Source organism: Asterias amurensis, chromosome 16 (assembly GCF_032118995.1).
Source record: "Asterias amurensis chromosome 16, ASM3211899v1".
Classification (NCBI taxonomy): Eukaryota; Metazoa; Echinodermata; class Asteroidea; order Forcipulatida; family Asteriidae; genus Asterias; species Asterias amurensis.
This window is the reverse complement of record NC_092663.1, coordinates 3471374-3483919: the sequence shown is the minus strand read 5'-3', so window position 1 is coordinate 3483919 and position 12546 is coordinate 3471374. Positions and strand designations below refer to the sequence as shown.

Here is a 12546-nt window from a genome sequence, read left to right as displayed (position 1 = left end):
TGCACAAATAAACATTTATTTACAATTATGCATTTTTGTAGCAGGTGCCGTAACTCCAACCACAACGAAAGAGGTGACAACAACTGTTTCAACCACAACGCCAGAGAAGATTGAAACTACCAAGGTAGCAACAACGACCACAACCACGCCTGAAACTACAACAACATCGGCACCTACAACAACCACAATAGTCACTACTCCTGAGGGAACAACTACAACAACTGTCACTAAAACAGCAGCAGGTGCAGTTAAAAATTTGAAGTGGTTTATGGGAAAAAGAACTATATTCTATTTACCTTGAGTCTTTTTGGGTCTTCTATGGAAATATATTATATGTTTGGTATTCATATATGACATAGTTTGAGGTCACCTTCGGCTTGTGCTCAAAATAAATAGGCTATCTAGCCAATTCTGACTGTCGCGCTTACCAAGCATTTTTTTTTTCAATGGTTCGTAGATGATGGTCTGATGAGATTAATGCATCAGGTCTGTTTGGATGAAGGAGAAAGAGGAGCATTTAAAAATATATTACTCCTGACTTAGTGCTCATCGTGATTCTTATGTGTTTGTTAACCCAAAAGGCACCACAAAGGAGAAAACAACCCTCGTGACCACAACAACAGTATCACCTTCAACAACCACAGAAGCAGAAACTATCACAACTGTGAGCATGGGTGAAGCATCCACAACAACAGTTGCCGAAACGTCAACTAGCACATCTACTACTCCTTCCACAACCACGCAAGGTTTGTTATGCACAGCCAACAAACTTAATTTCCAGATACATCTGCGTTGTATAATTTAAAGTATTAAATTATGTTAAAGATGCCTGGTCGATTTCAAGAGAGGGTATATGTATATATTTGGTAATTACTTCAAAAATGAACAAAAAAACATACTAGTGAGAAGCACTGCAGGTGTTGATAATGTATGACATTTTGAGAAATAATGTTGTTTTAGGTAAAGAGATACGTAAAACAAATTCAATTATAACAAGTTTTATGCATGAAAGGTTTGTGTATTCCCATTAAGGATTATTTTTGAACACCTTTTGAAATAAAATGTTCACGGGTCAGTTCTATTGTATAGGCCTATTCATCTACATTTATGAGATTAAAACAACCGGACAGTTCCAAAAACCTCTGTTAATACTTTGCCTGTAATAGAAAAATGGAAAATGATAATTGTTTCAATGAAAGGTATTGCACGAACACATCCAACTTATGGTAGTTAGTTAAAAACAAAAAATTAATTATTGTCAGGATCCCGACAAAATTTCATGTCCAATGGCAATGTACAACAAAATTTGAAATATAAAAATATTTCAGTACTTAAATATTGCACTGCAGTGAAAAATAATTTCCAATGTCTGACCTGCAATAGTTTCTCAATGGGTGATGTTTTAATATTTAAGTCTATTTTCAAACAGAATATTGCGCTGAACCACTGGTTGGTCTTGAGAAAAATCGCATTGGAAGCCCCATTACTGTGCTTGAATCTACTAAGTTCAATGATGAAGCATCCCTGGAGTTTGATAATGTCCAACTCAACGCTATTGTGTTCTTCACGGCACCAGTGCGTATCAATGAACTGAAGTTACAGAGCAGAGGTATCAAGGACTTCACTTTGTACGCTGGCACCTCTTCTATTAAACAAGTTACAGATGAGACAGGACAACTAAAGGTTGGTTCATTAAACAAAGATGGTAGATATTACAATAGACTGAAGCTGTGTTACCAATGGACTTTTTCTTCAGCTGCCAAGCAGAAAGTTACCTTTTAAAGTTTTTTTAACCAAATTCCAAGAGCATTAACCAAAGAATACATTTTGTATGATGTTTTACTGAACCCAAGTTCTTCATATTCAACTGAAACATATCAATGTGCTTTATGTAGGTGTTCAAGGTAGAGGGATCTGCAGATGAAGTTACAAAAATAAGAATGCCGACTGTTGAAGTCTTGGAGGGAGTGAAGTTGGCCCGTCTTACCTTTACAACTGATCTAAGCAACGGTGACAAGGCACTCTTGAAGTTTGAATTCTTAGGATGTCAATCCGGTATGTTTTACAAATAAAGTATTTTGGTATGATATGACATACAGTGGATACCCCGGGCATGCGTGCATCCTTACTGACTGAAGGGGGTAACCCTGTTTCAGCCCCAGGAGTAGGTGGCAACATGTTTCCCAGTGACAGTTGATTTGAAACAATACCCCAAATCAGTTTAATGGAGCCCTCACCTTGAAGTTCTGTCAAGTCTTGTGATGTTAAGTAATATGTCATAATATAAACTTTAAAAAGAAATAAAAAAATATTGTTAATGCTCTAGCCATTTCTGCTGGTTTCCAACCTCACAATCGGTCATTTACATCATTCCTTAAACTCCTCGTCATAACTCAACAACTTTCCATAAGCTTTTCTTTTTATACATGTTGTATTAATTTGTCATCATTCAGAGGAACCAGCCAAGACAGAGGCAACTACCACACAAAAAGTAACGGTTGAAGTTCCACTAACGACGAAATCAACCACAACTGAGAAAACAACCACCACACCAACCACAACTGAAACAGAAACAGTTACCGACTCACGTAAGTCAAAGATTTTGCTGTAGAGTGTTTTGAGGTCATGGTGATAAACTGATAAAGTGTGTGGAAAAAGTAGTAAATTTTAAAGTTGTCTGTTTATGTATTTAGTTAAAATCCTTAGGATGTGTTACAAAAGTTAAAGTACCCTTCCATAATTACTCTATCTTTCCATAAGGTCACATTGACAAGAGTGACTAACATGCAGGTATTGTTGTCATAGCATCTTGTAACTGCACACTTAATTTGTTTAAAAACCTTACATTCTGTTGGTTGTAAAACTAATTTGAATTTATATCTTTTGTTATCCTTAGTCATCACTGAACACGTACAAGTCGTTACATCAACAACCGTTATGAGCAGAGGTAGGTAAAAATGCTCGTCAATTTAGCACAGTTACAGAAGAAATACATTTTTATGATTAAAGTTGACAACAGTGCAATGGTTAAAAGTAAAACAAAAGCTAGAGACCTTTCAGCCAAGTTCTTAAATGTATAACTATCTTAGTTAGTTCCTTAGATGTGAACCAGAAGTTCCCAAAAAACTAATGTATGCCATTCCCCATTTGATACTCTCCAATTTTACAAACAATTTTTTGGGTTGTTGTTATTTATTCCCACCTTCCTATTGTGCTGAAATTTATTATAAGTAAAAACAAATTATGTCAGGTAAATAAAAATAATTAATCCGAAGAAAATTGTGCAATGTGTGGTATTAACTGTATGAGTTTAAGAGAGTGTATTAAATTGTTTCTATTAATATTCTTGTTTTTTAAAGGACAACCTACAACAACTACTACTGAACTTCCCATTTGGATCATACCAGGTATAGAATAAAACAATTTTTCTTATTGTTGCCATAGTTTATCTTGAGTGTAACTTTCCATTGGTTGGTGGACAAAGGTCTTGTGTCATTTACTTTCATGTGGCTGCTGAATGCGTCACAACACCTTGTAATCTCTTATATGGTGCTACTGAAATTGGTCTCTAATTCAATTTTGTTTTAAACCTGTCTTTGTTCAAGTGCCATGAGTACCTTAACTGTAGATAAGGGCGCTATATAAGACTATGTTACTGTTATGTTTTTACTGCCGCAAAGCTCCACAATTTGATACTGGACCCCAATTCAAATAATAACAATTAAGGGATGAAACAGATGGGGGGGGGTATTCTGGGACTGGCGCTACATACTGTCCAACACGTGATATTACACAAATATTGCAAGCATTTCTTTTTAGAATTCAATATTTGTATGATATTATGTTGATAAATTGTATTGTATTTCCATTTTTATAAAAGCCACTGGTATAACCTGTAAATCATACGTTTATTATTAAAGATGATATGAATCATTTACCCGTTATTATGTATTTTTATCAACAGGTGGAGGTGCAAATGGCACCGTTGGAGTTGGAGAAGTAACATCTGGTGAAACTTCATTCCTATTCACAAGTAAGATCTAAATCTATTCATAACATCACATAGTTTTTTATTTGATATTCAACGTGAAATTCATTATATTTTTGGATGATATTGTGTAATTATACAGGGTTGCTATTCATTCCATTATCACAGTGAATTCAGCATTAATTAATTTTGAATATATTTTCCTGAATTTGTAGCTGCCAAATCGGGAACCACTACCACAACAACTGAATTTCCAATTTTCGTTTTCCCAGGTAAGTTTTATATCAAATTTGTACATTGTGTTTTAAACTTAAAAGCAGTTAGATATGCACTATTAAAGTAGACGCACAATCATGTCTGGGTCACGCAGCGATTAGCTGCCTACAAAACAGTGCAATGTTCCATCATTTTGCCAACCAAAATGTTAGTGCACACACACATTTGCAAACTACATATTTAATGAAAAGGGTCTGCTGTTATTGTTACCCAAATTTAGCCAAATTGTGATTTCAAAATACAATTCGCTTTTTAAATAATTATTTGTCATTACAATGGTTCCATGCACGGGTCTCCTCGATCACGCCCTCAACCCCAAAAGTTGGATTTATTCTCCCATTGTTCACCGAACTTGCAAACTTTCACATGGCCAAACAGAAAAGGACCCAACAAATCAGGTACGATCCAGTCCCATTCAACCTGCAGTCACTTTGTTTTCCAACGAACTTTGCGCATGCGCGACTTTGTTACCACTGCAGTTGACGACTGTTTGAACTTGACACCGCAAGCATCACACGTGTTCCGCATTTAGTAAATTTATTTTGTTTAAAAATTCATTTAAATAAAAAAATATTGTTAAAAAAGTTAATAGTTGATAAGTCTGACCTGCTAGACAAAACGCAATTCCAGTTGCTATGCTAAATCATACGTAATTTAGTGTGACAAAATTTTAACATTTGCAGATGCCCTTATTACTGACATGACTGATGTTTTGTACAAACCTGCTGTTTATCTATTTACAAAAATCATTAATTTTACTTTTAGGCCTACCCAAATTTAGCCAAATAGACCTTATTATGCACATGACGTCATTTCAGTACGGCGCCCTCGCCTTGAGGTCAAAAGGAGGTTGTTCATTGGCCAATCTATGTGCATTTTGATTGTTTCGTCACCGTTTGGCCTCAAAGATTAAGCTGGATGACGTCAATGCATAAGGTCTATTATGATTTTAAATTCCTACCTAATTTTTCTCTAATTATTTGTCATTACAATGGCTCCATGTGCAGGTCTCCTCGAACATTTTCTCCGCCCAAAAATTAGATTACTATAAATCGTAATTCTCGTTGTCGAGAATTGATAATTGTTTTAATGTTTTCTCAAATAAAGTAAAGCATTTCAATCATGGAATAATATTTTAAGAGAAGTCTTTTACCATTACCTTCTGTAAACCCTGTAAGTGTAAAGTTATTTGTAAATCTGTGAACTTTTTTTTTTTTTCCTGTTCCAAAAGTGTATAATGGCTTTAACTTACAAACTCTTTCAGCTGCAGCAGGTGGTCAAACAGAAAAGTACCTAACAAAAATAGGCCCGCCTCCTAAAGTTCGAGCAGTAGCAAGTAGGCTACTGCTAATAAATTTAATTACTTCACTTCCCCCTCATAAATACTTACCATTCAATACCAACCTCACCCTTTATTCCCTTGAAGAACTGACGATTGAAATTAGCATAGGCCCTAGTTAATATTTGTTTGTACAACCATTTTTGCAATTAATTTACATGCAAACTATTAAAATAATATTGTGACCAAATTATGTAATAGCATGTTTTTAATAATCCCAAAGTTTTGCCTTTTCACACCCTTCAATTTGTATCAGTGCCCAGCAGGCAGCGCAGACGACAGTTCACACAACAATGTTCCCGGGTGAAAAATAAATCTACACAGTTAATAATAATAATAGACCACGTATCATGTGCTAAACTGCTACACAATCAAATTTAGCCAAAATTGTGATTTCGAAAACCTACTAACCTTTTTCTGCAACTATTTGTCATTACAATGGCTAAATGTGTGGGTCTCCTCGAACATTTTCTCAGCCCAAAAAAGTTAGATTTATTCCCCTTTGTTCATCAAACTTGCAAACTCTAAAGGCCGGTTTATAGTCGGTCGCGCGACGGACGCGCGACGGAAATCTTGCGCGCAATCCTAAGACTGAGGCCTAAAAACCGTGTATTTTTATGATCGCGCGTCTAGATTTCCGACGCCCGACCATCGCGCGACCGACTATAACTCGGCCTTTAGGGGTAACGACTCTGGACACAGATTACCCATCAAATAGGCCCCGCCTCCTAGCACGGCTTATTATATATTACTACACTTCTCCCTTATTAAAGGAACACGTTGCCTTGGATCGGACGAGTTGGTCAAAACAAAAGCGTTTGTAACCGTTTTTTATAAAATGCATATGGTTGGAAAGATGTTTTAAAAGTAGAATACAATGATCCACACAAGTTTGCCTCGAAATTGCGTGGTTTTCCTTCTACTGTGCGAACTAACATGGTCGGCCATTATGGGAGTCAAAATGTTGACCCCCATAAATGGCCGACGTGTTAGTCGACGAGGTAAAAGGAAAACCACGCAATTTCGAGGCATGTTTGTGTGGATCATTGTATTCTACTTTTACAACATCTTTCTACCCATATGCATTTTATAAAAAACGGTTACAAACGCTTTTCAAAGACCAACTCGACCGATTCAAGGCAACGTGTTCCTTTAATTACCAACAATTACCTTGAAGCACTGACAATTGAAACTACATAGTGGATATTTGTAAAACCATTTTTGGCAATTAATTTACATGCAAACTATGAAAATGAGATCGTGACCAAATTATAAATAAAACAATAATAATCCCAAAAGTTTTGCCTTTTTACACCCTTCAATTTGTATCAGTGCGACGACCATTAAAAAACAACAGCGCCCTCTAGTGGTTCACAAATTCATTCAGCCAAACTTTTATAGCATGCACTAGTCATGTCACACAAAACAAGCACAAAACACACACACATCCGATGCGTGCACATCAGAACGACGGCAGTGCCTCCCGATCCTTACCATACCGAACACATGAAGCAAGGTTCTATACAATTTTAAACAATAACAATCCGTTTTTGTTGGGAAGTAATGTTCTGGGTTAAAGGGCCTACATAAACGTTGCTGCGAAATGATAATTATTGGATGATGACCTGTCTGAAATAGGAGCTTTTGAATTTGATCCTATGATTGAATATTATGTCTTTTTATGATGAGTAGGTTGGAGGAAAATGTTCTAAAATCTAAAATAAGTTCAGGTTGATTGAAAGAAGTTTAAAATTTTAACTGTTTTGTTTCGCTGAGTTGTAGAAATTTATAGCACATTGAGCTGAAATTATTTATACTAATTTATAGCTTTGGTTGCATTTTTGTATTTTCCAATGACTTTTACAGTGTTTCAAAACCTGTGGTGCGGGCAAATAAATGTATCCGTAGGAGGTCCTGTTTTCGAGGTGTCCCTAAAATCGTGGCAAATCTTTTACCTCTCTGTGCGCGATGTAATTGTTAACAGTCCCTAGATAAAAATTGTGTAGTTTTGTTTGCCAAGCAAAGCGTCTCCTCTCCCTTGACCAAAACTTAGAAACACGTAAGGCTCCACTGGTTATTTGCAGTTGTAAATGCAAAAAGTTTTGTATTTTAGGCATTTCTACAAGGTACAAAATGATGTCGTAATGTTGAGGCCATATAAAAATATTTGCCCACCGAAAAAGTTTCATCAAACACTATTTCAATTCACAATGCATGATGATCAAATCATGTGACTAAATAATTTGCTGAGCATTGTGGAAAAAAAATACATAGGCTTAAAGAAGCCATGTGCCTTTTATAATTTTCTAATATTTTTGGAGATTTTTATTTTTTAAATTTAACACTCATCATATCAATATAATTATTAATATTAAAATTTAAACCTCAGCTTGTTGATTCAATTATCACTGTTTATTTATACGCTTTATTATAAATATTAAGAGAAAGAAAGAGAAAAAATAAATAAATAAAAATCAGATTTGAAAGCCAGTATTTATTCACACTTTTTAACATTTTATTTTTTATTATTTTTTTTGCAAGTTACCATGGTAATTTTTAAAATTTAATAAACAAATATTTTGAATAAAATGAAGACAACTGCTGGCTATAGAGTCATACACAGAGTCTCAAAGAACACTGACACTGCAGATGTTTCTTCCATGTATGGCTTCACCGGGAAACCATACTTTCTTGTTTGCCGTGAAAACAGGAAAAACTCAAAACAAATGGGGCCAGTTGAAGTCATCGAAGATCGTTGTGTGGTGTGAACATTTCAATGTCCATCAAGTTTTAATATATGTTTGCATACTTCATGTTAACAAATGAAGATAATTAGGGCATCGGTTGATATATGGCATCATTATTTTTTTCAAAATTCAAAGAAAAAGGCATAATACCGTGAAAACTGGTTTAAGAGGAGGATAATGGACAAATTTTACCACCTCGCCATCAATTTCTCGACATTTAAAAAAATGTATCTAAACTAACACTAAGAGGGCCCTTCGTGTTAATAATACTGTGGATAACTTTCTTTTCACTAATTTTTACATTGAGGTAAATCAGATACTACTTACTAAACTATATTATTTTGTATCAAATGAAAAAGTAGTGGCGCCATACGGAAACTTTTCCCAACACAGTTACCTTTGTTTTATAATCTGCCAGTGGAGACGTTAATGGGTGATTGTTATTATTTAAACAGGTGGAGGTGCAAATGGAAATATTGAAGTTACTGAAGTCACATCCGATGGAAGTTCGTTCATTTTCTCAAGTAAGATCTAAATTTATTCATGACGTAACATTCATTTTACTTTCTTGTGAAATTTATAACTCAGATAAATGTGTGTATTTGTGACAGTGTTTAATCAAAACATAAATCCGAGTCGATTCCCCAATAATTATTCTTTAAAATGTGTTTTTATTTCTATTGTAGCTGTTAAACCGGGAACAACTACTACCACAACTGAACTGCCAATTTTCCTGCTGCCAAGTAAGTTTGCTATCAAATTGTGTAGAGTTGTGTACACACAAAAAACTTGTTTATATAATCGTCAGTAAATTTGGATTCATCACAGTAAACTGAACAATGCAACTTGATTTGGTACCAACAAAAACAATTCATAAAAATTGTATAGGATCACGCTATCGTTCGTTCCGCTATCGTCGCCACGATAGTCAAATAGCGGAACGAACCTCATAGTCATCGATCTTGGAGTAGGATTTTGGCAGCTGTTTGCTGCAATGGGACAATTTACCTGACGTCACATTTACAATAATTTTGCTTTCATCATTTTGGGTATCAAATGTCTGATTGAGTTATAAATGAACTGCGAATTTGGGGTGACGGAGCCTTTGCCCACTTTCTATACATTCACGCGTTTGAAGTTGGTGAATGGACCCCCTGCATTAGTCAGCGTTGCCAAAGTCAAATAATAGGGACTTTTCGTTTTCGGCGACGGATGGTTCTGCAATGGTTGTTCAGCTAAACGTTGTCGTTTTCAGCACAACGAAGATTCATCCCAAGTACTGTCGTAGAAATTGGGGGACGACCGTCCTCAAAGCCGACGCATGCGCAGCTGGCGCCAAATGTCATCTTTACCGTCGCAGAACCATCCGTCGTCGAAAACGAAAAGTCCCTAGTACAAGCCTTGCATGGCACCACACTCTCAAACTATTGCAACAGTACTCAGATAATTGGAAGATAGCTGTGTGCATAAAAACCAACGCCTGCCTTTTTATTGCGAATTTACAGGTATAGTGAAATTATAGCCTTGCATTGTACTTTTCAAAGAATTTAAAGTATCTTGAAACTGCCCCTGCGATAGGCCTACTATTAAAACAAAACCTAAGATAAACCTTTCAAGTGATTTTTTGATGTATTTTGTCAACAGATGGAGGTGCAAATGGAAATATTGAAGTTGGAGAAGTAACATCCAATGGAACTTCATTCATTTTCACACGTAAGATTTAAATATATTCATGGTGTAGCCTTTTAAAATTTTAATTTATAAATGATGCTAAGCGGTCACTATTTAGAGCTGTCTCAGCATTAAAGATTGTTTGCATGACTTCCTCCCTCCCCATAGATGTAGCTGACGAAATGTCAACATCTTGCCCTACCTCAAGATCCTCTATGCAAGTTATTATTATACAGTCTATTGAAGTACTTGTCAGATCATTACATCAAATACCTGGTTAATTATTATACTTTTTACAAACATATATTTTGTCCATGCTTTTTCAAAATAAATAGAAGCTCCCACAGCCCAGACAGCTAAAAGAACTACTGTGACAGAAACAGTCCCCAAAACAGCTGGTGCAAAAACTACTAAAGTTACAACAACTACGACAACAACAGCAGGACCAACGACGACAACAAAGTCAACAACAACAACAACAACCACACCAACGCCAGTTACAAAAGGTATGATGTCTCTAATTTCAGATGTTATTGTTTTTACTCTCACGATCGAAATTGCCAATTTGGACTCAATTTCATTGAGCTTTTTTTTAGCTGGAAATACTGCTTAACAAAATCTATATTTTTGGGGGTTTTACTCCAACACTGATGTTTGTTAGCACTGTTTACTCGGTACTTTCCTGAGTTCTGTGAAGATTAGAAAAATCGCAAGCGTATTCTCAAGTGGAATTCAAACCCACGACCTTGCAGTTCTATAGCAGTGTCTAACTAACTAGACTACCGAGATTGCCCAGTAGCTAGAGGCGGTCAAATCTTAGATTTAAGATCTATTATTGAGAACACAGTTTTATTATTTAGACCAGCTGTAAATGTATTTGACATTGCTCTAGAATTGCAAAGGTCGTGGGTTTGAGTCCCGTCCGAGTAATATGCCTGTAATTTTTGTTTCAGAGAATTCGGGTCAGAACTGAGTAGACAGTGCTTAACATACATCAATGTATATGGGTATAACACCCCCCCCCCCCCCAAGAAGAAAAAAAATTAAAAATAATAATAAGTTAATACCCTGTAAACATATTTATCCATGCAGAAAATTGTGTGGTTCTGCTTACACCGTCGTTCGAGGGATCTCGGAGCATAGTCAACGGGAATACAGCAGAAGGACGTAGCCTTATGGTGCCATTCCTCACCCCGGTAACTTTAACAAGAGTTGCACTCCAGGGTGACGCAGAGGGCAATGCCATAACGGACTTCACTGTACAGTACAGACTTAAAGGAGAAACGACCCAGAGAAGTATTCTGGATGGATTTAACAAACGGGTATGTGTCCAGTGTGTTATACATGTCCTTAGCTCGAAATCCAATAGAGTTGTATCGTGCTGCCACCATCTTGGTCATGTTCCCTGTATCCAATAACATAAATGAATGCTAAAATTCATTGTACAAAAGGGCACCAGACTGTTTCCTTCCAGTCTTGGTTTGGTTACATTGATTTGAATGGGAGAACATCAAGAAATTACACCCTTTGAAGGAATGTAGAAAAGGGCTATTTTTTTAACCAAAACATTTGAATCTAAGAAAGGCGTCAGGCATAAAGCTTTTTATTCTGTAAGGACATAGCCTATGCAACAGGGGTGTTTTTTCTTCATTATTTTCTTGCAACTTTGATGACCAATTTTTCACAGGTTTGTTATTGTAGGCATACGTTGGGATACACCAAGTGAGGATTGGTCTTTGACAATTACCAAAAGAACACCCTGCCGTTAAACGGGACCCAACACGCCAGACAATTGCTATGTAAAACTTACCACGTTGTCCAGTGTGAATAAGTTATTTAATGCATACCCTTTCTTCTTGTATAACTTCCCAAACAGGTATTTAACGTTAATTGGGACGTTGACACCACCGAACAAATTAAGCTGGATCTTCCATTTGACCAGCTTGAAAACGTTGTAGAAGTGACTCTTATGGATGTGAATGTACCAGACAACAAAGAGGCTAAATATGTTGTGGACTTCTACGGCTGTGCAGATGGTAAGTTACTCATTATTCAGGTCAACATTTATTTCATACTACTCTTCTCAAGACGTAAAATAACATAACAATTAAAATATATAAGGCGCTATTCCATTAAGATCATAGCGCACTAGAAAGCAATTAACTTGGAAAAAGGTGAGTCTTAAGGACTTTGTGAAAAGCAGACAGAGTATTAGATTCTCTAATGGCATTTGGGAGATTGTTCCAAATCATGGGCCCAGCCACACTGAAAGCCTTCAGACCTAGAACTTTGTTTGCGTAACGTATCCAAAATTGTACAAAGATAAGTAAAATCGTAAGCACAGAGGACGGAGGGAAAAACGTATCTAGGCTAGCCAAAATATGAGTTTGATGCTGTCACATTAAGCCAAGGCTTGTAGAAGACAGCCTAGACAGACATACTGCAAACAAGGAGACAAGACAAACAGTTAACAAGAAAATATTTACAAAAAACAAATATTGGGTTGCTATGAGATAAACATGTAT

At 36.1% G+C, this 12546-nt stretch overlaps 1 protein-coding gene across 1 annotated transcript in view; it reads left to right on the top strand.

The window, feature by feature from the left end:
• LOC139949159 (uncharacterized) overlaps nucleotides 1-12546 on the top strand; it is a 45782-nt gene that overhangs the window by 21224 nt on the left and 12012 nt on the right. The window contains exons 50-64 of the mRNA XM_071947559.1: nucleotides 42-242; nucleotides 582-746; nucleotides 1430-1683; nucleotides 1896-2055; nucleotides 2454-2588; nucleotides 2897-2947; nucleotides 3360-3407; nucleotides 3965-4033; nucleotides 4204-4260; nucleotides 8806-8874; nucleotides 9037-9093; nucleotides 9995-10063; nucleotides 10357-10527; nucleotides 11114-11343; nucleotides 11898-12057. Coding sequence (XP_071803660.1) covers nucleotides 42-242; nucleotides 582-746; nucleotides 1430-1683; nucleotides 1896-2055; nucleotides 2454-2588; nucleotides 2897-2947; nucleotides 3360-3407; nucleotides 3965-4033; nucleotides 4204-4260; nucleotides 8806-8874; nucleotides 9037-9093; nucleotides 9995-10063; nucleotides 10357-10527; nucleotides 11114-11343; nucleotides 11898-12057 — 1896 coding nt within the window. The remainder of the gene's footprint in view (nucleotides 1-41; nucleotides 243-581; nucleotides 747-1429; nucleotides 1684-1895; nucleotides 2056-2453; nucleotides 2589-2896; nucleotides 2948-3359; nucleotides 3408-3964; nucleotides 4034-4203; nucleotides 4261-8805; nucleotides 8875-9036; nucleotides 9094-9994; nucleotides 10064-10356; nucleotides 10528-11113; nucleotides 11344-11897; nucleotides 12058-12546) is intronic.